This window comes from Mauremys mutica, chromosome 3 (genome assembly GCF_020497125.1).
Source record: "Mauremys mutica isolate MM-2020 ecotype Southern chromosome 3, ASM2049712v1, whole genome shotgun sequence".
Classification (NCBI taxonomy): Eukaryota; Metazoa; Chordata; order Testudines; family Geoemydidae; genus Mauremys; species Mauremys mutica.
Window position 1 is genome coordinate 145,560,293 of NC_059074.1, and position 25,718 is coordinate 145,586,010.

General features: G+C 45.3%; 1 protein-coding gene and 1 long non-coding RNA gene across 8 annotated transcripts in view; both read left to right on the forward strand.

Annotated features, from left to right (window-relative positions):
- CDC42EP3 (CDC42 effector protein 3) overlaps positions 1–18,385 on the forward strand; it is a 60,400-nt gene extending 42,015 nt beyond the window's left edge. For 3 of the 7 annotated variants that reach the window (XR_006577708.1, XR_006577709.1, XR_006577707.1), the window contains exons 2-3: positions 12,106–12,162; positions 12,515–12,580. Coding sequence is in view for 4 of the 7 variants with exons in the window: in XM_045008547.1 (XP_044864482.1) it covers positions 16,614–17,384 (771 nt within the window). In the remaining 3 variants the exon portion in view is untranslated. Of the gene's footprint in view, positions 1–12,105; positions 12,163–12,514; positions 12,581–15,540; positions 16,151–16,324 lie in introns of those variants that run through there. The other 4 variants (XM_045008547.1, XM_045008544.1, XM_045008546.1 and 1 more) reach the window with 3 other exon arrangements.
- A 1,412-nt stretch (positions 18,386–19,797) lies between these two features.
- LOC123367533 lies at positions 19,798–22,245 on the forward strand. The gene is made up of 3 exons (XR_006578516.1): positions 19,798–19,868; positions 21,625–21,767; positions 22,114–22,245. It is a non-coding gene; the product is annotated as an uncharacterized LOC123367533 (long non-coding RNA).
- Positions 22,246–25,718: the final 3,473 nt, after the last annotated feature.

The following is a 25,718-nucleotide window of genomic DNA, read 5'->3' on the forward strand; positions in this document are numbered from 1 at the left end:
CTGGTACAAATCTTCTGTTTTTTCACTTCAGATACTGTTGCTGTTTTGAATTTTGCACTAATTCAGTTCGACACAAGGCTCAGTTTTCTGATGAGGTTAGAGCTAAGCTCTGTCTTGAAACTGCAGGAGCAAAGGAAAGTGCCTGATGACCGGAAGAGTAGAGACATTTTTAAAGAGGGTATTATATGTGAGTGATGGTGTAGGTGTTAACCAGATCCAGAGTTTGAAGGTCATGGGTTTAAGTTTTGCATAAGACTAAAATTTTGCATAGGATTCTGAAAAAGATTTGGGGGTTGGGGTGGATAATCAGCTGAACATGAGCTTTGTGTGACACTGTGGCCAAAAGGGCTAATGACATCCTTGGATGCATAAAGAAGGGACTCTTAAGTAGGAGTAGAGAGCCTATTTTACCTCTGTATTTGGCTCTGGTGTAAATAGTACTTGAATACAGTGTCTAGTTCTGGTGTCCGCAATACAAGAAGGGTGCTGATAAACTGGAAACGGTTCAGAGAAAAGCTACGAGAATGATTAAAGGATTAAAAACATGTCTTATGGCAGGGGTGGGCAAACTTTTTGGTCCAAGGACCACATCTGGGTGGGGAAATTGCATGCAGGGCCATGAATGTAGGGCTGGGGCTGGGAGTGCAGGGTGTGGGAGGGGGTGCAGTGTGCAGGAAGGAGCTCAGGACAAGGGGTGCAGGGTGCAGGATGAGGTTGGAGTGCGGGTTGCAGGAGGGGTTCGGGGTGCGGGCTCTGGCCCAGTGCCGCTTACCTGGAGCGGCTCTGGGGTGGCAGTGGCACGCACCCCGGCCAGGTCAGGCTCCCTGCCTGTCCTGGCCCCGCGCTGCTCCCGGAAGCAGCCAGCACCAAGTCTCTGTGGCCCCTGTGGGAGGAAGAGGCAGAGGGCTCTGTGCACTGCCCTCGCCTGCGGGTACCTCACCCGAAGCTCCCATTGGCTGCGGTTCCCATTCCCGGCCAATGGGAGCTGCGGGAGATGGTGCCTGCAGGCGAGGGCAGCGGACAGAACCCTCTGCTCCCTCCCCTCCCCCAGGGGCCACAGGGACGTGGTGCTGGCCATTTCCAGGAGCAGCACGGGGTGCCATGGGGGTGTCAATCCTGTGGGTTGGATCCAAAACCCTTATGTGCCGGATCTGGCCCACACGCCGTAGTTTGCCCAACCCCTGCCTTATGGTAACAGATCGAGCTCTTTGACACTATTTAGTTTAGCAAAGAGGAGGTTATGGGGTGATTTGATTACAGTCTATACGTATCTACATGGGGAGCAAATATTTACTAATGGGTTCTTCAGTCTAGCAGAGAAACACAATCCAATGGCTGGAAGTTGAAGTTAGACAAATTCAGACTGGAGATAAAGTGTAAATTTTTTTACAGGGAGTAATTAACCATTGGAACAACTTACCAAGGGTTGTGGTTGATTCTTCACCACCGACAATTTTTAATTCAGGATTGGATGTTTCTTTAAAAAATTTGCTGTGGGAATTATTTTAGTCAAGCTCTATGGCCTGTGCTATACAGGAGGTCAGACTGGATGATCACAATAGTCCCTTCTGGCCTTGGAATTGATGATTCTATAAAATATGCCAAATTTTCCCTCTTGCCTGTAGGACAAACCTATCTGTATGGATTGTGTCTGTGCTTCTGCTGTTGCTGTCTGTAGCATCCCCCTAGTAGGCACATGGTAAATTGATGCATCCTCAGTCAGTTACTGCACTGCTCCTCTTGGGAACACACTTGTAATGTCATTATCCTTGTGGAAGTCAGGAAAAACTCCATCCAAGTCACTAGAGTTAAAATTGTGTAAGAGGACCAGGCCCACTACTTGCAGGAGCAGCAGTGTTATTAAAATTATTCTTTGCTTTTGCAAGAGTGCACTGGATGATGTGGAGTTACATAATACATCAACATCTTAAGGGTCCAGCCTGCTTTAATTGGAGTGAAGGGAAAACGAGGCGTGATTTTGATTTCACTTACACCAATTGTACGTTGATGTAATTCCATTGGTTTCAACAGTTAACTTCTAACTGAGTGAAATCAGAAATGGGCTTAAGGACCCCAAAGGAACTTCATTGGTCTTTCAAGCTAGCAAAATGAGTTTGGAAAAGTGTCCCTGTGTGCACAGTAGTTGAGAAGCAGCTGCTGACCCTAACATTATTTACACCTAACACTTAATTGTAAAACTTACTAACAAAATACTTAGGGAAACTAGAGCATACAATGTATTTCCTGTTAAGAGACACTTGTTACTTTAGCACTGTGCAGTGTACAATATTTAATATGAACTAAGGTGGTTTCAAAATTGATAAAACATTTTTGTGCCCTGAGACTTTTTGTATGCCAAGTTTCATCAGGGAGCGAATGATTATTGCTAAGCAATTATGAAATTCGGGACTTACAATAGAAAGTCCAACAGCAGTGCTCCAATACATGAAAAAAACACACAAGAAAGCTTTCCATATCTTCTCCCACATGGGAGAAGTAAATATCCTCAAGTATGAAGGGCATTCCACCAGAATAGTGTTAAAATTGGTTTAATCAAGCAATAAAAACACACCAGTCTATACGTATTACTGAAATAATAAGTAAAGACACTTGATGTACACATGTTGGAAGAGCCAAAGTATAGTGCAGATTGAGGGTCTCTCTGGATTTTTGGTATTCTCAATATTTGTATATTGCAAGTTTAGCTTTCATTTTAAAATGAGGTTTTTAGTCTTTCTGTTCGCATAGAAATTTTTCCAGATGTGACCCACTGAAATGCTGACTTCCTGAGTTGATAAGCTCACTGAAACAGTAGCTTTAAGAGGTGTGAATTTATGAAGGTTAATTTTGAAATCCAGTGAATGTTGTATATATGTTAACTGCTGTGCTGCTAATAAAAGCTTTACTTCTAATGTGCTTTATTCAGAGTGTTTTGAATTGTTTGAAAGGGCATTCTACGAGAGTACAGCTGCAGGATTTCGAAATGCCTATAATTTCATTTTTTTTATTAAATATTTAACTTTGGTCCTCAACATTGGACTCTGAGGGAAACAGGTGATATGGGAGGATTAGACCATCTCTATAGAAGGGTGAATGTTGCACTCTCATGTGGGTGGTGAAAAGCTCAAGATTGGGGAATGATTTTTTTTTTAAGGTAAATAAATCAAATTCATTTAAAACTACTCAAAAATACCAAATGATCAGTATTCTTGTATTTTGAGTAAGTTTACATAAAAGTAAATCCCACACAGTATTTTCAAAAAATTTAATTGGGTTCTGGAAAAGAAAATTCAGCAACTATCCAGAGTCCTTATAGTAATACATAGAAACCATGAGTTTATTAGTATTCTTGTGACAGTCAAACTTGTACAATCAAGTTATCTAGAAAGGTGTTAAGAGTGTGTGTGTGTGTGTGTGTGTGTGACATACACACATACAGTGAAGTATATTATTAATTATCCAATAAATCTAGTTTATATATAATGACAGTTTCCTCTGGAAAGATTTTTGTTGACTTTACTAAGTATATTTTTCTGTATGAACAAAGAATCATAGAATGTGTGTGGTGGAGGAGGACATGAAAGAAAAAATACAATAAATCTGATATCAGAGGGCTTACCTACAGTGGGCTACTGTGTGAGTCTTTCACCTTCAGGTTCAAATTCTGCCTTGGATTAAAAATGAAAATTTATGGTTTTTGGTCTTGTTCTAATTCACAGGGAATATTTGTTCCTCAAGTTGTGTCTGCCCAACTTGGCATGATTATTCTTGGCAGTTTATGCTTAAAAGAGGCACAAGATTTAATATAGTAGGAGTATTGTAGATCAGTTTTAGAAATGCTCTGTCAGAGCAACGTGTGGAAATTTTTACAGTGACTGCTGCAGTATAAATCAAAACCTAAGTTTACTCTGCAGCCAGAAGGTATCTGGTGGATCCAGGGCGGCTCCATCCCAGTCACTCCATGGTATTTTTCCCCAGTTGGCCACATGAATTTCTTGCAGCTTGGACCAGAGAAGCAGCACTGAGAGGCTGATGCCCTCACAAGAAGTTTCTGGAATTTGTGGGATTGGAAGACTGTCTCTGTGGGGCCCCATGTTCCTTCTCATGTGAGAGAGACCTTTGCAGAGTTTTTGGGACCTGTGCCACGTAAAACCAAGCCTGATTGGCCCCAAAAAATTTGTGAAAACCTCAAAAAAGGGAGAGGGGGGCAGTTTATTTGTTTGGTGGGTTTTTGTTGTTGTTGTTTCTAAGCTTCCCCACAGGCAAGCAGGAAAAAATGCAGGCCACACAACTGCATGAAAACAACTGCCCCATGCCACAAAAACAAGCCAAAAGTTACTTATAATAACCTGATTTGGCAACCTCATGACCTTTCCTGTTAATATAGATGAGACACAACTACTTGCTTTCCTCTTATCACATTCAATCCTATTCTTCAGGAAATGGGTGAGGAGCATGTCATGATTACATTACGCTGCTGTTTACCAGACTTTCATCCTCCATCTGTTAATTAATGCAATTTTCCTTGACAGTACTTCAAAAGTAAAATCTGGGTATTCATGTGGATATTGGAGCACTTTGAAGCATCAGCTTTTACCAGAGTTTAAACTTTGTTCTCAGGACAAAACTTCCTGAAGGAGACCCTACAGAATGCAGGCAGAAAGTAATATACTCCTAGAAAGCTCACGGATAGGTGCTGCTTAGATTCAGTCCTTGACCGCTACCTTAATTCCAGGCTGCCTGCAAAGCTGTCTTGACAGAACTCATGCTGCACATGTGCAAATTCTGGTTTATCAAGTTGACTGGAGCCACACTGTGAGATGTAACTTTTATCCTGCATAACTTTTGAAATATTGCTCCCCCAAAGGGACAGTGGTTGATGGACACTAGCTGAGATCAGTCTCAAGCTGGTGTGGTAAGTTTGGGAATAATCAGAGCCATAGTACTTGGGCTCACATGGAATTCATACACTTTTTTATAAAAAACAGATTTTTAGGGGGCTGCATCTCAGGAACCAGTTGCTCCAACAACCTCCAATTTGGACCACTTATCCTACATCAGACTCTCAAAATGTAGTTCATTTTCCAAGACAATCTGAGAGAGCCTGTAGATTCTAGAGCTTTAGAAAAATCAGCTGTTAATGAGCTAGTTCCAATCTTAATTATAATGGTGCTGCTGCCACACTCAAGTATTTCATTCTTTGTACCTTATTGTTCTTGCCAAACATTGAATAAGGTCCTAGCATATTTAACTATTTGAAATTAGGCTGCTTTTGCAAAGCAGTATCTGAAGCATAACTGTTTTTCAAAGCAATACCAGGTACTCGGAGCATAAATATTTAAGTGGTTCTTTCCAGAAAAAGATATACCAGGTACATTATATATCAGACATATAAGTTAATGAGACATGACTTCTATGGAGGACTCTTTACCAAGTCATGTTTACTGTCAGCAAACAGATTCCAAAAGGAAGCAGCAAGAATTGCATTACTCTCTGGCATGGTGCATTCATATCAGCAAAGTCAGAGGCAAGTGATAGGTGACAATGACATGCCCCAGCTAGAAAGGCAGTGTCTGACATGTGTCTTTCACTTGTATGAGAAATGGACCACCCAACATGCAGTAACCCCAGTCCGGTGTTGCTTGCACATGTAACTCTCATTGAAATCATGCGTTGGGAACGCAAGATTGGGCCCATTTTTTAACACTTTGTTTTCATTCTGTTGGGTTCTCTTCCATATGATGATCTAAAACAAAAATGAAGAATAATTTAAATTCTTTAACAACCTGTATTGAATTATACATGGATGATTTATAATGTCATATTTGGGGAAACGGTGCAGAACTCAAGTAAAAGAGCTTGGTTTTGCTCAAAAACCTTATCGGGCTTGTCTACACTGCAGCTGGGAGCTGTGATTCTCAGCACAGGTAAACAGACTCATGCTAAAAATAGCAATGTGGACGGTGCAGCATTAGTGAGAGCTCGGACTAACCACCTGAACTCGAACCCAAGGGGTTGGACTTAGTCGGCTAGTGAGAGCTGTCGAGTGCAAGCAAGTGCCGCAATGTCCACACTGCTGTTTTTAGTGTGTTAGTTCAAGTTGAGCTAGCATGAGTCTGTCTACCCAAGCTGGGAATCACACCTCCCAATTGCTGTGTAGATCTACTCATTGAAGTCTGCGTGAGAGCAGAGTTTTTTATTCAGTGCAAGACTTCACCACCTTCCCACCCATGGTGATTTATCTTTTCTACTTTAGTTTTTGGGGAAGGGAAGACCTACAACACAGAGAGGAGGTTCACTCTTACCCATGAATAGGGTCCGTACAAATTGTCTTGTTTTCCATTGGCTTTCACTTTGTTTTGTCACTTATACCTATACAAAGTGTGTATTTGGGCCTTAAAACTTTCTCAACACCCGTGTTTCTAAGTCTTTTCAGGTTGCTAATCACTTATTTGAAGCTTTAAAAAAGAAAGACTTGTTCCCCTTACATTTACTATAAAAGTAAGAGTAAAAAATGTCATTGATCTGTGCAAGTGTTTTGAGAGTGTGATAGAGAATACTGGTGCTTGATAGGTAAGGGTGTGCAGGGAGCAAGATTTTTTTCTTTGCTTTAGACTGGAATAAAATTTTCAACACCTCATGACCACCAGGACAGCCATTCATGTTCCCCAGAGGTCCTGACCCACCAGTTGAGAAACACTGATCTAAACTAAGGATTTATTTTTAATTGTCACTGTTGCTGATCCTTCAGTTCCCCAGTGAGAGCAACTTTTGGAGGCCCAAGCACAGATAGCTCTCTGGCTCCAGCAGCCATTTTCAGTATCACAGCAAGTCTAATCAACACAGTGCTGAAAATGGCTGCCACAGCACCTATGTTAGAGCTACTGTAAGGTACTAAGGCCTCATTTGTACACAAAGTTGCACCGGTTTAATTAAAAGTGTAATGTTCCACAGAGTTGCTTGATGCAACTTTGTGAGGCAAGCCTAAACCAAGGGAGGCCAGATTTAAACTGATGTGGCGTGTCCCCCCACAAAACAGCATTGGTTTAACTAAATTGGTGTAACATCACACCTTTAGTTAAACCCACGCAACTTCTGTTTCTAGACAAGACCTAACAGTGCTGGAGCTCAAAGAGTGTCAGCAACAGTAGGACTTCTTTTTGGTAAATATTTCTTAAAGAGACAAAAGCCTAATTCTTTGCTACCTTGCACCTTGTGTAGTCACTTAGGGTTAAAGCAGTACATCCCCTCTGTTGTGTAGTCACTTAGGGCACGTCTACACTGGAAAAGTTAGAGCGCCGCTCAGAGAGCGCCGAAGGAAAACCGCTGTTGTGTGTTCACGGACAGCTGCCTGCACAATAGCGTGTTGACACTTGCGGTGCTATTTGGAGCCGTGCACTCTGGGCAGCTATCCCACAGAGCACCTCTTTCTCTTTTGCTGCTAAGACTTGTGGGAAGGTGGAAGGGGTTGCAGGACATCCTGGGTCCTGTCCTAATGCCCCGTGATGAATTGCTTCACATCCCAGCAATCTCTGTGCTTCTGTCCGCATTTGGCACCATCTTTCAACAGTTTGTGTACTTTGCACCCTGCCCTGCCTCTTTCTGGCTGCAGGAATAGATCCCGAGCTGTTGACCAATATGCTGTTTGCACTGACCAACACGTCACGAGTGGCAGTGTATTTATTCCTTAAACTACAAAGGCAAGAGGAGTGCGTCATTGATCTTGCCACACGTAGTAGCTATGACACGAGAACACTTGTGGCATTCACAGAGGTGCTGACCACAGTGGAACGCCACTTTTGGGCTCAGGGAAACAAGCACTGAGTGGTGGGATCACATTGTGATGCACGTCTGGGATGACGAGCAGTGGCTGCAGAACTTTCGGATGAGGAAAGCCACATTCATGGGACTGTGAGCACATTCATGAGCTCACCCCAGCCCTGCATGAGAACATGAGAATGAGAGCTGCCCTGTCATTGGAAAAGCGCATGGCAATTGCACTGTGGAAGCTGGCTACTCCAGACTGCTACTGATTGGCCGCTAACCAGTTTGGAGTGGGAAAGTCAACCGTTGGAGTCATGTTGACGGAAGCGTTCAGGACCATTAATCGCATCCTGCTTTGAAAGACCGTGACTCTGGGCAACATGTGTGAGATTGTGGATGGCTTTTCACAGATGGGCTTACCTAACTGCGGAGGGGTGATAGATGACAGGCACATTCCAATTCTGGCACCAGACCACCTAGCCACCGAGTACATTAATCACAAGGGGTATTTCTCAATGGTTCTCCAGGTGCTTGTGGATCACTGTAGGCATTTCACAAACATGAACGCAGGCTGGTCCAGAAAGGTGCATGACGCACACATCTTTTGGAACACTAGCCTGTTCAAGAAGCTTCTTCCCGGACCCGAAGATCACCGTAGGGGAAGTCGAAATGCCTATTGTGATCCTGGGAGACCCTGCCTACCCCTTAATGCCGTGGCTTATGAAGCCATACACTGGGCAACTTGACAACAGCAAAGGCGGTTCAACAGGCTGAGCAAGTGCAGAATGACTGTAGAGTGTGCATTTGGCCGTTTAAAAGCCTGCTGGTGATGCCTGTATGGGAAGCTGGACATGACCAATGACAATATTCCTATGCTTATAGCTGTATGCTGTACGCTCCATAATATTTATGAAAGGAAGAGTGAAAGCTTCATTCAGGGCTGGACCGCAGAAGCTCGGTGCCTGGAGGCTGAGTTTGAACAGCCGGAGACCAGGGCTATTAGAAGGGCATAGCGTGGGGCCGTAAGGATCAGGGATGCTTTGAGGCAGCAATTTGAAGCTGAGAGCCACTAATATTTGTTGCTATGCTTGGGATTGCAGTGCTTGTAATGCTTGGAAGTGATTGTTGCACATGGTGCAAGAAGGGGCCTTAACCTAATTGTATGTTGCTTTGCAGTGCTCTTTTTGCTTTCACTTAATAGACTAAAGACTGCTTTCAAACAAACACAATTCTTTTATTGAAAGACAACCAGAGGAGAGAGTCAAACGAAAAAATTCATCAGCAGGGAGGGGGGTGGGGGAAATGGAAGGTCTCAAGAGGAGGAGAGGTCCTGGGACGGCTACAGATTTGTGTATGTCCAGGGATTATATCCACCTTCTCTTTCAGAGTACGATACAGCGGGTGCTGTACTTCAGCAGGGCCAAACTGCAGAGGGATGGGAGTTGAGTGCAGTGGGTAGTGGGAGTCCACACTGCTGGACTGTGAGGGGGGAGGAGTGGAATGCTGCAGGTAGAGAGTGGAGCCAGGAGGTTGATAAGAGTGTGTTGGTGGTGTGGAGGGGGCACATGGGAAAGAGGGGTTTTTTTGCCACAGCGGCTGCAGGGGGGAAACGGGCGCGGAGCTGCTCGGTTTGAAGAGCTAATATCACCTGGAGCGTGTCTGGCACTCCATAACTGTTAAGAGCCGCTCCGTGGCTTCTTTCTGGTGTGCCGCATTCTCCTTTCGTTCCCTCTTCTTGCTGTCCCGCCACTCCTTCAATTCCTTTTTCTCAGCGGTGGAGTGCATCATAACCTCACGCATAAAGTCCTCCTTAGTTCTTCTTGGACACTTCCTAATTCTTTGCAACCATTCTGCTGCCGATAACAAAGAGGAAGGCTGGGCTCCCAAGGTCATCTCTGTGAAGTTTTATATGCAACATTTTACAGAAGCAGTATTGTTTGCAACACAGACAACACTGTTTCAGTGCTTTAAAACACAGCCAGTATTCACACACCTGTCACTAACTGGCTGACCCCAAGCAAGCACACATAAGTTACAAGACCCCCAAAATGGTGAGTAGCCACAGGGGCAGGGTAAATCACTGTTCATGGACCCTGGTGTACACTGAGCATGTGGCTCTTGGGCACTTGGGGAGAGCCAGCACTGTAGGGGGGTGCCGATAATCATTCCTGTCCCCACACTTTCCACAGGAGGTGGTCATTATGGAAGATACCTCGCTGCTGAGGGTGAGCAGGGAATCAAAGGAGGGTCTTCTCCAAGCCTGCGGCTTCCACCCTGGCCCCTATGTGGCTCGCCTGTGTGCAGCAATGGTTCCACCCACCCACACACAGTGGCGCAGGAAAGTTACCGTTAATGGGGCCGAGGAACCTGCGGGAGCGGATTGCCCAGTGTCTCCACAAGAGTTTCCTGGAGATCTCTGAGGGAGATTCCCGTGAAGTGAGGGACTGTATCAACAGCCTGTCCCGCCGCTCAAACTAGGCATGAAGTGGGAGACAAGCCTGCTTTCTGCAACCCTCCTGCCCCCAACAACTCGCTTCAGCAATTCCCAAAATCAGATCCACTTATCAGGGGCCTCCTCTCCTGTTTGCGCTTTGCCAAGAGCCGACTGCTGTGACTGGCTAGGCTCCTCCGGGGTAGAAAAAAGCTCCTGACTGCATGCATCTCTGGCCTCTGAGTCATCCTCTGCCTCTGGTTTTCCCCCTCCCTCTCTTCATCCCCCTCCTCCTGGCTCGGTCCACTCTCGACTGGAACGTGAGCCAATGAAGTATCCACAGGGGACTTTGCAGTGGAGGTGGGGTTACCACCGAGTATCACGTCCAGCTCTTTGTAGAACCAGCAGCTCGTGGGCGCAGTACCAGAGCGGCGGTTTGCTTCCCACGCCGTGTGGTAGGCGTTCCGCAGCTCCTTCACTTTGACCCTGCCCTGTAGTGTGTCCAGGTCGTGGCCCTTTCCTATCATGCATCTAGAAATCTGTCCGTAGGTATCATAATTCCTATGGCTGGAGCGCAGCTGTGACTGCACTGCCTCCACTCCCCAAATGCCAATGAGGTCTAGCAGCTCAGCATTGCTCCAAGCGGGGGATTGTATGGAGCAGGCATGGCCACCTGGAAAGATGCGCCGAGACCACTGCATGCATCACCAAGCAAACAGGAAGGGGACTTTCAGATTTGCAAAGGAATGTATGGGGTGGGGCTGACGGTTGGTCACCTGAGAGCAGGCCAGTAGAGTTCAAACCAGTGGCCAGAGAGGTGGGAACAGGCATTGTGCTACACCCTTCTGATTTCAGAGATATCCTTTCAAGTGTTAGTAAGTGCAAGGCTGTTTTAAGATTGCTGATTGAAAGACTAAAATAATAGCTCCTAGATGTGTGAATTACCCCATCCATTTCAGTGGGGTGGGTAACTCAAATTTTAGTATGACCATTATAATGGCAACTTTATCTCATTGTTGTGCATTTTAGTAGAAGCAACTAAGGTGCTTTTATCCAGTGGGGTTTGATTTGTGTGAGGGGGTTTTCCACGGGGGAAAGGCTGCAAGAGTTAAAGATGCAAATAGCTGAATGATTTTTCCAAAAGTTTGATATTTATTTTCATCTTCAACATAAGAGGGGACTCTGTGGGGAGAGTAGACATAGGAGGAATGGAAGATATCTAGAGTCAGGGACTCGAAGTTCCATCTTTTCTAGCCTATCCTTGCAGTTCAGCTATCTTCACCACCTGTCTAAACATTGCTGGCATACTTTTCATCTAACGTTTCATTAAATTGAGGGAATCTAACTACAGGAAATGAAAACATTTAGGGACAGAATCCATATAAGAAGTGTTTCACACCTTTGGGAAGGGAAGTGGAGAGGAAAGTGTTCCTGAAAATGAACCAGTTCCTGTTATACTCCCTCCAGCTCACTGTGACATCAAATATTTGAAGCTTTCCATGCATTCCCTGTTAAAGACAAATATATGTCCAATGGGGAGCAGGAAGTGTGATTTTTTTTCTCATGTATTTATGTGGTTTGTTTTTCTTTTTTTTGTTTACAGTTTCTTTTGAGTTAAACGGGGACAGAATGGGTAAATTTAATCTAAAAGGGCTGGGTTGAGCAGAGTTAGGGTAAATCACTTGAACTGAACTGGTGTGTGAATTGGCCTGAATCTTTAATGGAGTAATTAAATCTGTGGCCTGAATCAAAAGGATGCAAACTCTTTAGCAGGGAGCAACAAAAGAGCTAAACAGTACCAACTGATTTGGTTGGAGCTACTCAGAAGGGATTTGGGGCTATATAAACACAGAAGTTAAGGGGTCTTTTCCAGGAAACAGACATATATGTCCTTCTCTCATATTTTCCAGGGCCTGCTGCCTGCTACAGATACAGAAATCTAGATGGGATTTCAAAGATAAGAGATGGTAAGTTCTTAATTAAGTAACTAAGGGCTTGTCTACACTGTACTGACTAGTTTGCCCTGACTTCAGCCATGATTGGCCAGCCCTGGGTTGTAGCTGCACCAGAGCCTCTGATCTGGTTTGCATTTTCTGTAGAACCCCTTTCTGTCTTACATGATTACTCTATTGGCCTTTGGGTTTGTAAGCAGCATAAAATATATTCTGTATGTATTTTGAGCATCCAGCTTTTCAAGGGAGTTTGCCATTGTGCTAATTGAGGACCCTATCAATGCATATTCTTGTTAGTGTTGACAAACAGGAGAATATCTGAATACTAGTCTAGTACCTAATGCATCTCCTTGTTTTTTAAATTCAGGACAGAGTGTCTTGTCAGGGCTTGAAAAATACGTTCATTTGGTGACTAAGTGACAAATCTACAAGGCAAGTACAGTGATTGTCCTGTTAAATTCTGCAGTTTTGTAGATTATTTTGTATGTTTCTAACTCCTATGTAAATTAAGAGCACCTCCGAAATGTAAACTGATGCAGGCTCAATGCAGTGTCATTTTGTTGAGTTGGCAGATGCACCAATTCATTGCTTTTAGCTTTGCCAAGCAGCATCAGAGTGAAGTTAACATGGTTCTGGTCACTTTTGACTGCCGCTGTTCAGAACCCTGTGAGCAGCAGTGAAACTGAAGATGTCAAATGTATATTGCTTCTCCTTGGGAAAGCTCTGAGCAGCAACAGAGGTATGCACTGGAGTTAATCAGAGGAGAGAAGGCTCCAAGGGTAGGGGCAAAATAGTGGAGACCCTCTCCCTTGCAGGAGACATCTTCCTCCCAGCAGTTTGGTGGTGAGACTTCAGATTTAAGGCTTGGTCTGAACCCAGAAGTTGCACTGGTGGAACTAAAGGTGTGGTGATGTGTCGATCTTGTTAAACTGGTGCAACTTTGTATGTAGAACAGCGCTAACACCTATTAACCAGACATAAATTTGAAAGATGGAGCCCCCAAAAGAGATCACTTATACAGTGGTTTTCAAAGTTTTTTTTCATTTGCGGACCCCTTTGGAAATCTTAGATATAGTCTGTGGGCCCCAGGTTGAAAACCACTGCTCTAATAGAAATCCCATCTCACCAGGGAATTGCCTCTGGCCTTGCTGGGGGTGGAGATGGGAATCTGCCTTTACCTTATGTATTTACCTCTGCCTAATAGCCCTAGTCCTCAAAAACTAGCTTGTAACTGTTTGTGAAGTGCTGGCTGGGGTATAAACTGAGGCATCCATTGAAAATTTTAGGCTGCATGAGGGAGGCTTATGCTGACTGTGTACTGGGTTGATGAGACTGCTGAAAGGAGTCTGAGACAGCATTATAAATCTTTGCTTGGTAGCAAAGAATAGAAGGTAAAACTGCTTGTGTGAAAACAGGGTTATAACTGAATCAAATACTGAAAATGGGTCATTGAGGCTGAAATGTCTCAGGCCTCATCTCTTTTCAAAGTATGCCGGGGAGGGATTTTTGTTGTTGTTTTATTTTTAATTTGAAGGCGATCCTTTTTCACCTTTTTTTATTAAGTTTATTTGTGCCCTTTTTATCTATTTATTTTACCTGTTTATTGTGCCTTAGTGATGGACCAGGACCATATGGTGCTATGTATAGCTTTGGCAGAATCCGGGACTTCTATCTTAACTATTAGTATTGCATTTTTCACCGTTAAGAATTTTTTAAACTATTTTTATTTTTACAGTTGCTGTAAATTGGGGGGGGTGGGCGGGAATGGATAGAGCAATGCCAACAGCGGGGCTGCAGGGGGCTACTAGCGCCAACAGCAGGGGCCCAAGACACTGAGGCACAAGGTGCAGGACAGTATGTGGTCATGGCCTGGCAAAGCAGAGACACCCACCCCGCCCCAGGTCAGGACTGCCAGAAGGGAGGATGAGCGTGTGGCCATGGGGTGTTCCTGAACAGTTCCTGCCTGTGGACTGAGCCATTCAACCACTGCACTCGGTGGTCTCCACCATGGCTGGAGGGAGGATCGTTACTGTTGTTCTCCTCCTCACAGCCCTGGCCAGGGGTCTCTGGTCTGCCCCACTAGGACTGGGGAGGTCTTCCTTTCCCTCAGCCCTACCTTGTGTCTGCAGGCAGTGGCGGATTAGCCATGGGCCAATGGGGCCCATGCCCAAGAGCACCAGCAAAATGGGTGCCCCCGCTTTGGCTTGCCCTGCTCTGTCCGCCCGGCGCTCCTGCCGGGAAGTGGGGGAAGCCCCTGTAGCCCAACCCCACTCCTCCCCTGCAGGCGCGCCGGGGGAATGCAGGTGGAAGGGGTAGGGAAGGGGCCCCACTTGCTCTGGCCTAGGGACCCACAAACCCCTACTTCGCCTCTGCCTGCAGGGATGCATTGTCCCGGGCCCTGCAGCAGCTCCAGGAGTTCTCTGCAGCTCTGCTATCACAGATCCGCTCCCTTAGTCTTCTTACAGCAGGGCTGCAGAGGCTGGCATCATGGGCCAATCATCCTGAATGAGAGATGAGGTTGGGTGAGGAAGGGTCATAAAGTTCTTTGGAAGGGAGGACACGTAGCTGACGTTTTATATGATGGAGAAAGGGAAGCCAAGGGAGGGATATGAAGGTCACTTTTCCAGTGCATGTTAGAAGTCACTGGCTAAGAGTTTTTAACTAGGCACTTAGTTCCTAAAAGTGCACACTAGGAAACTGAATCGCAATAAGTCAAAAAGGTAAATCTTGCTGAGGGCTGACTTTCACGCTGGGCCAATCTTGCTTGTGGTGTTTGGCACCAACAGTGAATTACTCCCACAATTTTGCTCCTTCCTGAATGAATACTAGGCGCAGCTAATTGTGGATGTAAAATTTTGCCTGTAAAAACTGGAGGACTGGCTTTAAAATCACACCCAGAAAGCCAAGAAATAAAAAATATTAAAGTGAACTTGACCACCTTGCACATAAATGATGTTTTCTGTTCTTAACCATATAGCTTTATTTCTAATGCTCATTTTAGTAAATAAATCTAATGGACTGCAGATAGTATGCAGCCTGACTGAATTAATGTTGCTGTTAGAACCTGTAGCCTAATTCTATTGGCTTCAGTAGACTTTAACCTGGGATATGTTTTTAAACACTTTCTGTACTTCCTTATGTGCTGTGATTTTGTTTCAAATGTGCAATTTTTTGAACTTAATTATAATTGAAGTGCTAATGACAACTGTAGTTAAGGCTGAGGTGGGAGTTTCCATTCTAAGATCTTTTCAGTTGTGCATAACTTGCTAACATTTTGACCTTTTGGGAAAGCAAAAGAGGGCCTACACTTAAGCTTCTAAATAAATGATCTGACTCTTTCCTTTTCTTTGGGGTGGGGAGGGGGTGGGAAGCAGTGAGAGGTGATGGGTGCCTAACGCTCTTGAAAATCAGGTATCTTATTTAGATGCTTCAGTATGGGGGTAGGAACCTAAATCTAGGCTCCATGGCTACACTACATCTTAAGTTGTCATAGTTATGTCACTCATGGGTGTGAATTGGCCACCCTCCTGAGCAACGTAACTTATGCCGATGTAAGTGTTGGTATGGACAATGCTATGTCGGTGGGAAAGTTTCTCACACCAACATAGCTACCGCCACTCGCTGGGGCTGGAGTTGCCGACAGGAGACCCCTCTCCCGTCGACTTAGAGCGGCTACACTAGAGAGCTTACAGTGGTGCCTTTGACACCATTTTTTGAAAATCTTGGCTATACAAGTCTAACTTTGAACTTTCTCAGACCTGTCTAAATCGTAATGTGTATAAGCCTCTGTTAAAGTGTGTGGGGTTTTGTTTAAAAAGTTTGAGGGGTTTTTTTTCTTTTAAATGTCAATGTAGAAACCTTTGAATATCATCGCTGCCTCTACAGATTGAAGATGACTGACAGAGTGAGAGAGAAACAGAGATAGTGAGTTTACCAAGTGAACTGTGCTCAGCAACCGTGTCTAAGGAACTCCGACTTCAAAAAACTATGAAGTTAGGAAGAGGTTAGCTAGCCCTTGTTAGACTAAAGCCTTTTATCCTGCTTAATGAAGGGAAGCAACATCATAAAGCTAATCTGTAGGCTGGAACTGTCAGTACCATTACTAATCGTTTTTGTAAAAGCAAGGCTGAGTGAACCATGAAGAGTAAGCTAATAAACTGCTTTGTTTCCCATACAGGTTTTCTCAGGTTTTGGAAGTAATAGAGTACTTGGTCACTAACTCCTCACCTGAAGGACGGTTGTATGCTTAAACTTGGAAGGCTCTACGTTGGGGTTCTTCAGCTCTCTTAATTCCCAGATTCTCTTTCCCAGAAGAAATGGACCCCGTGTGTGAGAAGCATCCAAGTCAATAATGGGACAACGATAACATTGAAAGTCTGCTGGAGAAGAATCGCTAATTCTTATAAGTGGTTTTTGGGTTTTTTTCATCCCTTATAAAACAAACCACCTTAAAATCTGCAAACAAAATGCCAGCTAAGACACCCATCTACCTGAAAGCTGCCAATACTAAGAAAGGGAAGAAATTCAAATTAAGGGATATTTTGTCTCCTGATATGATCAGTCCACCACTCGGAGACTTTCGCCACACCATACACATTGGGAAAGAGGGACAACATGATGTTTTTGGGGACATTTCATTTCTGCAAGGAAATTATGAGCTGTTACCTGGGAACGAGGGAACACCAAGAGTTGGTCAGTTTGGTGGACATAATGAGTTCTTAAGGGCAAACAGCACCTGTGACTCCATGTTTACAGAAACTCCTTCACCCGTGCTCAAAAATGCCATCTCGCTTCCTGCCATTGGTGGTTCTCAAGCTCTTGTGTTGCCCTTATTGTCACCAGTGACATTTAATTCGAAGCGGGACTCCTTTGGGCCATCAAAGAATCCAAGGCTTAGTTGTGAGCCAGTAATGGAAGAAAAATTGCAGGAGAAAAGCAAACAGTTGGAGAATGGGGAAATGTACAAAGATGACATCCTATGGGAGCCAAATAGTTCTGGATTGCATTATACTAATGGCAGAGAGAGTCATTCATCCAGCCTTTCTGAACAGTGCACTGATTGGCAAACAGTTGACTTACTTGATGACAGTCATCTCTCATGTGAACTAACCAAGGCAGAGACTAAGTCAGAAGAATCCCTGTCAGATCTTGCAGGCTCACTTCTTTCATTGCAGCTTGACCTGGGACCCTCACTTCTGGATGAAGTCCTCAATGTAATGGACAAAAATAAATCCTAGGACTGTTGTACTTTTTTGCCTCTTTGTAAATGATACATTTAAAAAAAAAACTGAAGAATATATATATTAAAAGATCAGCTGTATTTGCAGTTGTTTGGGTTTTCTAAAAATCTTAAAAATATTTTTTTATGTTTTTAATGTTTTTTTGTTTTTTGGGGTTTTTTTTAAGTATGGTAAATATCTTGTAGCAGGAGGATACATTTTAATAAAAGTTTTCAGCAACCATACAAATATCTTTCAGATACCAGTATTAGTTATCAAAAAATTAAGAAATGTTGTTTGGGGATAATAATACTACTTGTGACCATTAGCTTAACTGACCTTCAGTGGTTTTTGAGTAATCCATCTGTAAGCATCAACTAGAGACTTATGAGGTGAAGAATAAATATTAACTATTTCAACATTGTGTTACATCTAAGATTCTTTCTAGAATCTTAAATTGTTTAAATTAGTACTACTTCTTTTAGCTGCACTGTAACTAGTTCTTCAGTGTTAAACAATTGCTCTGTGTCCAAATATGAACAAATTGGGGTGATTCAGTTTAAATATGGGTCAGAGCCTCAGGTGCTAAGGTTCTGGCCCTATATCTATAGATCAGATCATAGACAATAGGTTGTAAACACAGGTAACACAAGCAAAATATTACTGTGTTTAAATTATTTTAAAAGTTAAAATATATATTTTTGTGCTTATTTGGCTTTTTTTTTTTTTTCCTGCAGTCTACATTTACAGATAGAGTATCATCAAAGTAGTTGCTTGACTTCATTGGCGGTCCTCTGTAAACTGTATTTTTGAGTGTGAAAAAATATGTATTGATAACTTAGCTTTTTCCTTCATTTACTACCAGAAATGCTTAAACTTGCATCTGATTGTCACCTTTTAAAGAAGGCACTGATTACTCACAGTGTGTAAAGAGACTGTGCTGCAATGTGATGTTTTGGGAAATGTGGATCCTTAACTACACTACATACATAAATTGCATAGATACTCTGAGCAATACAATAAAGAATAAATGTTTAAATTCCCTTGTCTCTTTGTGATTAAATACATAGCTCTCACATGAAATATTGGGCCTGATTTAGGCTTGTCAGTTTTGGATGAGTGTATTCCTGGAGTTTTCATCACATGACTTCTCTAATTAAAGATTACTTTTTAATTCCTGGAGACTCCAGGACAATCCTGGAGGATTGGCAACCGGAGGGCTGATTGTCCTCTGCATGGAGCAACATTAGTGGAAAATGAGTCATGCAAGAGACAGAGTCAGCCCCATTATCTTTAATTAAATGTTAGTCTCCCCAAAGTTAAAAGTAGATAGAAGTTTTACTAAAAGGTCAAGTCTTTCTAAGCTAATTAAAAGAAAACTAATGCAGATGAAAAGAGTTTTTAATTGCAGCTGAGGGGTGAGGTTCTATCCTCCACCCAGCTCCCTTTGTGCTGGATAAAAGGGCCAGAGCAGTATAAAGGCGCCTTAAACACCCATGTTCAGATGGGGAGGATTCCTCCAGTACAGACACAGCCAATAAAGTTTCCTTTTGAAGACATTGCAAGCCCCAGCCCCCCTGTAGGGGTTTGAGTTTGGGGGAGGAAGGGTATGGTGCTGCAGGGATTCTGGTTGCTGTAAGTGTGTGTGAGTGTGAGAGAGAGAGGGAAAAAATTGTGGCAGGGAGAGAGCATAAAAACCAAAATTGTGCAAAAATACTTTCTGGGATTTTTTTGTGGGTGGGTGGTGGTGGCTTAAACTAGTTCTAGTTACTACTGCATGGAATCAAACCCTGCCTAGACCAATTGTTGGATAGGGCCTAACTGAAGTCCAACTCTTAGTTGGATAAAGAACTCCATGAGCCTATTCAGCCTTCCATTATGGAGGGGCATTCTTCCCTGAGCTGACTGAGGGGAAAATCTTCAAAAGGATTACAGTTCAAGAATGAGATTGGGCTATTCTCTTCCCTATTGGCCAGTTTCCAAAAATTAGCTTGAGGAGAGATTGAGGCTGGCCTTTTGCCTTTGGCTTCCTTAGCACTGATGATGGACTAAATTCTGAGGATTTTCTTTTAAACCCATGTTTTTCCTTTTGTGCAACTTTGAGATTCAACAGGAGTTGCCCCAAGCAAGGACTGAGTAAAATGGAGTGTCTGATCATCTCCTGCAGGACAAACTGGGAACAGGAACTCTGCAGCTGTATTACATTTGTATGGGGAACTCTGTGGGACTAGGTGGGGAGAGTGCATGTACCACCACCCATACTTTCCAGGCTTACAGGGATCCCTGGGGGAGTTGAGATTATGATGAGGTGCTTACCCCAGGCAGCCTGAGAAGAGGGAAAGAGCCAATTAACCCTGTGATATGTTCCATGTGGGGGGGATTCAGGTCTAATATGATGATGAAGCACAGCTGGGTGAGGGGAAGGCTTGCAGTCACTCTGAGTTTCGAGAAGAAAAGGAAGGAACCAGGGGGAGCATAGAGGCTCTGGGATCCTGGCCATAGGTGCTGACTCCCTGGGTGTTCTAGGGCTCAGCAGTGGCCCTGCTGATCAGCTCCTCCCAGTGCCTCCTGCCCACTGCAATCAGCTGTTCAGTTGCATGCAGGAGGTGCTGGAGGGGAGGGCACAAAGTGAGGGCAGGGCAGAACAAGATGGGGTGGGTGCAGGAAGAGGTAGGGGGGGCACGGGGGTCTAGCACCCCCCCGGAAATGACAAAAGTTGGTGTCTGTGATCCTGGCTCTGAGGTAAGGGCATACCTCGAGGATGGTGGAGGAGCCCAATCAAGACAAAGTAGGAAGTAGCCCAGGGAAACTGCAGCAAGGTTTGGGAAAGTGCAGATCTTCACTGCTTCTTGTAAGATCCCTGGGCTGGAAGATGGAGTAGTGGGTGGGGCTGGGTTCCCCTGCCCACCAGTGGGGAAATGGCACAGGCTGAGTAGTGGAACAGAAGATTGTCTGAGACAGATGTCCCAGTGGGACTTCTATACCCCAGAAGCAGAGGAGTGTAGTGACCTGGCTGGAAGGCTAAGCCACAAAGAGCACCCTGTTTCATGCAGAGAGAGAAGAAGGCTGCAGCTCACATGAATGAATGACGGAAGAGGGGAATTAGATCTGGAAGGAGCTAGTCCCCACAGGCAGTTAGAAGGAGGTGCCCCAGGGAGGAGTGAATCCCATCACAGGAAGGATGGGGGGGAAATATGCAGCCTACGGTTTGATAGTAGGTGGGAGAGCCCCACATGAAGGAAGGAAGGGAGGGTGTGCTGGCATGATCACACTGAGGAAAATCCTTTCCTCTAATGGACATAAAGGGTAAAATCCTTACCCCGTTGAAGTCAATGCGAGTTTTACCATAGGCTTCAATGAGGCCAGAATTTCACATAAACACTGTTGTTATAAGATGCTTCTCTAGAACTGACCTCAGGAATATATGTTGTATCTGTCTGCCAGGAAATAGTGATAGAGCCCATGGATGATCCAAATATTTTATCACCCTCAGAAAGTCCAATAAGGATCACTACTAATTCCAGCTGTGCTACAAGTTTAGTTTTAAAAACAGTTCTTTCCTAGTTTCAGAATGGCATTGGTGTTAGTCTGTATCAGCAAAAACAATGGGGAGACCTTGCAGCACTTTAGAGACTAACAAATTTATTTGGGCATAAGCTTTTGTGGGCTAAAACCCATTTCATCAAATGCATGCTTTTCTTTCCTTCACTCCCACCCCCTAAATCTGCTACTGAATCTGCCTTTGCTTCTTTAGCTATGCTATTTAAATGTCCCCTTGACTGCAGTAGTCGAGCACCTGATAATCTTTGATGTACTTCTGACAGCACCCGTGTGAAGTGGGGCAGTGCCATTATCCTCATTTGTACAGAGAGAAAACTGAGGCCCAGAGAGGCTACGTGACTTGCCCAAGGTCACACAAGAAGTCTGTTGGAGCAAGGACTTGGTCCCTGAGCTCTCAAGTCCTAGGCTAGTGCCCTAACCACAGGCCATCCTTCCTGTCTCATCACGGCTATTCAGGAAAGTTCTTCCAGGCTACATACTGAGAGTCTCCCATTTGTAGCCTGGCAGTGTGGGAAGGGGAAAAGCCAGTTTATTATGCAGAGAGGAGAGACCACAACATCGTGGAACCTCTCATGAACTCAGTAGTTCTAATCTTTTCACCTACCAGTTGACTCAGCACTAGTGTGTGTGGAAACTATGGGGAATATGGAAGAAGGATTTTGAGTTTCTATAACAGACTTGCTCTTTCTCTGTATAGGGCAGCTTCACATAAAACCAGGATTTGCAACCTTTCCAGAGCTTGCATTTGATCAGAAGTGTGATTTCGTTGTATAAATAAAAATTGTGAGGCAGTTGGCTCACGCTCTTCAAGAAAAATCAGCCTCTTATGCTGCTTTTAAGGTAATGTGGTTTTTAGAAAGTTGTTTTTCACTCCAGGTTAAGCTTTCAACTAGTCTTACTACTGACTTATCCTTTTATGTTTCATGTTCTCTTAATAAATCCCCTGCCCATTTTGCTGAACACTCAACTCATTTTGTTTAAACAGCTATGTACATTGCTTAAGTTGTGCCAGGGCTGAGTCTCAGCACCTCTAGGCTGGGCAGTTCATAGCCCTGGCACCTCTGGCTATGGCAGTTATGAAAGTAAAAAAATTGCTTGAGCCATGGCACCTCTTTCATTACAAAGTAGGCACATAGCCAGTGCCTAATCTTAACCATCAGTTCTTTTTATTTGATCTTGTAATTAGACTGCTGAATGAGTGATATTCCCTAGAGGCACTGTCGTGGAGTAGACTGATCTAAAGCCGCAACCTTGATTGTAGGCAGAAAGGAGGGTGAGGATGGAAATCTCTTCAAATGCACATTTGCAACTGAAGCAGAAGGTAAAGGAAGTTAGTGGCAAAATAAGTTGCATCATGTATAAATGTTTCTTTTTTCCAAGTTCCCCCAGCATGAAAGTTTCCCTAATAGCACATGCTGGATCTGTGAATAAGCTTAGGTTTGCCAAGCATACATGTAAGATTTACAGCACATTTAAAAAACTGAACTGGATTCTGATCTAACATAATTTTTAAAATGCACACTTCTGTAAAACACCTTTCTGTTTTACCCAGCTCGGTCTAGCCTCATCTGACATTGTAGCTGTCACGATGTGCACAGTGATGAGCTGCCAAAATTATAACAACCAGTTCCCTCCTCCTCACCCCATGAGGGGGTCATGCCCCCTTGGGACTCCTGCCCCATCCAACCTCCCACGTTCCTTGACAGCCCCCCCTGGACCTCTGCCCCATCCACCCCCCTTCCCTGTCCCCTGACTGCCCCCTGCCGCCCCATCCAACCCCTGCTCCTTCCTGACTGCCCCCCCGGGACCCTTGCCCCCATTCAATCCCCCTGTTCCCTGCCCTCTGACCGCCCCGACACTAATCCACCCCCCCAACTCCCCTCCCCTCTATCCAACACCCCCTCCATGCTACCTGCCCCCTTACCGCGCTGCATGGAGATGGGGGCCAGGCCGGGCTGGGCCGCTCGGCCGGGGTTGGGGCTGGGGCAGGAGTCAGGACGCTCAGCTGGCCGGGGCCGGGACCGGGCCGGAGCCGCGCTGCCCGGGGATGGGGTCGGGGGCCAGTCCGGAGCCGTGCAGCGCCTGCAACCCTCCTCGCACCCCTACCTCCCTACCCCAGCAAACCTGCGGGAAGCCGCTGCTTCATTCTCAGCACTCCCAGGCTTCCCGTGCTAACAGCTGATTTGCGGGAAGCCGGGAAGGGGAAGGAGAAGCCTCGGAAGCGTTCAGGAGAGGAGGAACAGGCAGAGTGAGATAAGCTGGGGACGGGGGAAGGGCAGAGAGCTGCTGGGGCTTTTGTTAAATTTAAAAACAATTTTCGAACCAGTTGTCCCTCGCGGGACCACCGGCTCGACAAGGGCTTCTAAATTTAACAACCAGTTCGCGTTAACCAGTGGGAACCGACTCCAGCTCACCACTGCCTTTATATAGGGAACTTAGAGCTAGGGTTAGGGTTCCTATGGGTGGGGCACTTGGATCTAGGGTTAGAGTTCCTATGGGTACGGCTTCCGGCCCTACGGATAGGGTTCCTATAGGTAGGGCTTCCGGCCCTAGGGTTAGGGTTCCTCTGGGTAGGGCTTCCTGCCCTAGGGTTTGGGTTCCTATGGGTAGGGCACTTGGAGCTAGGATTAGCGTTCGTATGGGAAGGGCACTTGGAACTAGGGTTAGGGATCCTATGGGTAGGGCTTCCCGCCCTAGGGTTAGGGTTCCTATGGGTATGGCACTTGGAGCTAGGGTTAGGGTTCCTATGGATAGGGCTTCCCGCCCTAGGGTTAGGGTTCCTATGGGTAGGGCTTTCCGCCCTAGAGTTAGGGTTCCTATGGGTATGGCACTTGGAGCTAGGCTTAGGGTTCCAATGGGTAGGGCATTTGGAGCTATGGTTACGTTTCCTATGGGTAGAGCTCCCCGCCCTAGGGTTAGGGTTACTATGAGTAGGGCTTCCTGCCCAAGGGTTAGGGTTCCTACGGGTAGGGCACTTGGAGTTAGGGTTAGCGTTCATATGGGTAGGACACTTGGAGCTAGGGTTAGGGTTCCTATGGGTAGGGCATTTGGAGTTAGGGTTAGGGTTCCTATGGTTAGGGCACTTGAAGCTAAGGTTAGGGTTCCTATGGGTAGGGCTTCCAGCCCTACGGTTAGGGTTACTATGGTTAGGGCACTTGGAGCTAGAGTTAGGGTTCCTATGGGTAGGACACTTGGAGCTAGAGTTAGAGTTCCTATGGGTAGGTCACTTGGAGATAGGGTTAGGGTTCCTATGGGTAGGGCTTGTCGACCTAGGGTTACGGTTCCTGTGGGAAGGGCTTCCCGCCCTAGCGTTAGCATTCCTATGTGTAGGACACATGGAGCTAGGGTTAGGGTTCCTATGGGTAGGGCACTTGGAGCTAAGGTTAGGGTTCCTATGCATAGGGCTTCCCACCCTAGGGTTAGGGTTCCTATGGGTAGGGCTTACCTCCCTAGGTTTAGGGTTCCTATGGGTAGCGTTTCCCGCCCTAGGGTTACAGTTCCTATGTATAGGGCACTTGGAGCTAGGGTTAGGGTTCCTATGGGTAGGTCACTTAGAGCTAGGGTTAGGATTCCTATAGGTAGGGCACTTGGAACTAGGATTGGGGTTCCTATGGGTAGGGCACTTGGAGCTAGGGTTAGGAGTCCTATTGGTAGGGCACTTGGAGCTAGTTTTAGGGTTCCTATGGGTAGGGCACTTGGAGCTAGGGTTAGGTTTCCTATGGGTAGGGCTTCCCGCCCTAGGGTTAGGGTTCCTATGGGTAGGGCTTCCCTCCCTAGGGTTAGGGTTCCTATGGTTAGGGAACTTGGAGCTAATGTTAGGGTTACTATGTGTGGGGCACTTGGAGCTAGGGTTAGGGTTCCTATGGGTAGGGCTCCTGGAGCTAGTGTTAGGGTTCCTATCAGGAGGGCACTTGGAGCTAGGGTTAGAGTTCCTATGGGTAGGGCTTCCCGCCCTAGGGTTAGGGTTCCTAAGGGTAGGGCACTTGGAGCTAGGGTTAGTGTTTGTATGTGCTTTGTCATAGAACATCAGAGTTTGAAGGGACTTCAGAAGGTCCTCTAGTCCAACTCCCTGCTCATAGCAGTACCAATCCACAACTCAATCATCCTAGCCAGGGCTTTTTCAAGCCTGACCTTTTAAACCTCTAAGGAAGGAGATTCCACCACCTCCCTAGGTAACCCATTCCAGTGCCTCACCGCCCTCCTAGTGAAAAAGTTTTTCCTAATATCCAACCTAAACTTCTCCCAGTGCAGCTTGAGACCATTACTCCTTATTCTGTCATCTGGTACCACTGAGAACACTCTAGATCCATCCTCTTTGGAACCCCCTTTCAGGTAGTTGAAAGCAGCTATTAAATCCCCCCTCATTCTTCTCTTCTGCAGACTAAACAGTCCCAGTTCCCTCAGCTTCTCCTCGTAAGTTATGTGCTCCAGCCCGCTAATAATTTTTGTTGCCCTCCGCTGGACTCTTTCCAATTTGTCCACATCCTCCTTTTAGTGTGGGGCCCAAAATTGGACACAGTACTCCAGATGAGGCCTCACCAATGTTGACTAGAGGCGAATGATCACGTCCCTCAATCTGCTGGCAATGGCCCTATTTATACAGCCCAAAATGCCATTAGCCTTCTTGGCAACAAAGGCACACTGTCGACTCATATCCAGCTTCTCGTCCACTGTAACCCCTGTGTCCTTTTCTGCAGAACTGCTGCCTAGCCATTCGGTCCCTAGTCTGTAGCAGTGCATGGGATTATTCCGTCCTAAGTGCAAGACTCTGCACTTGTCTTTGTTGAACCT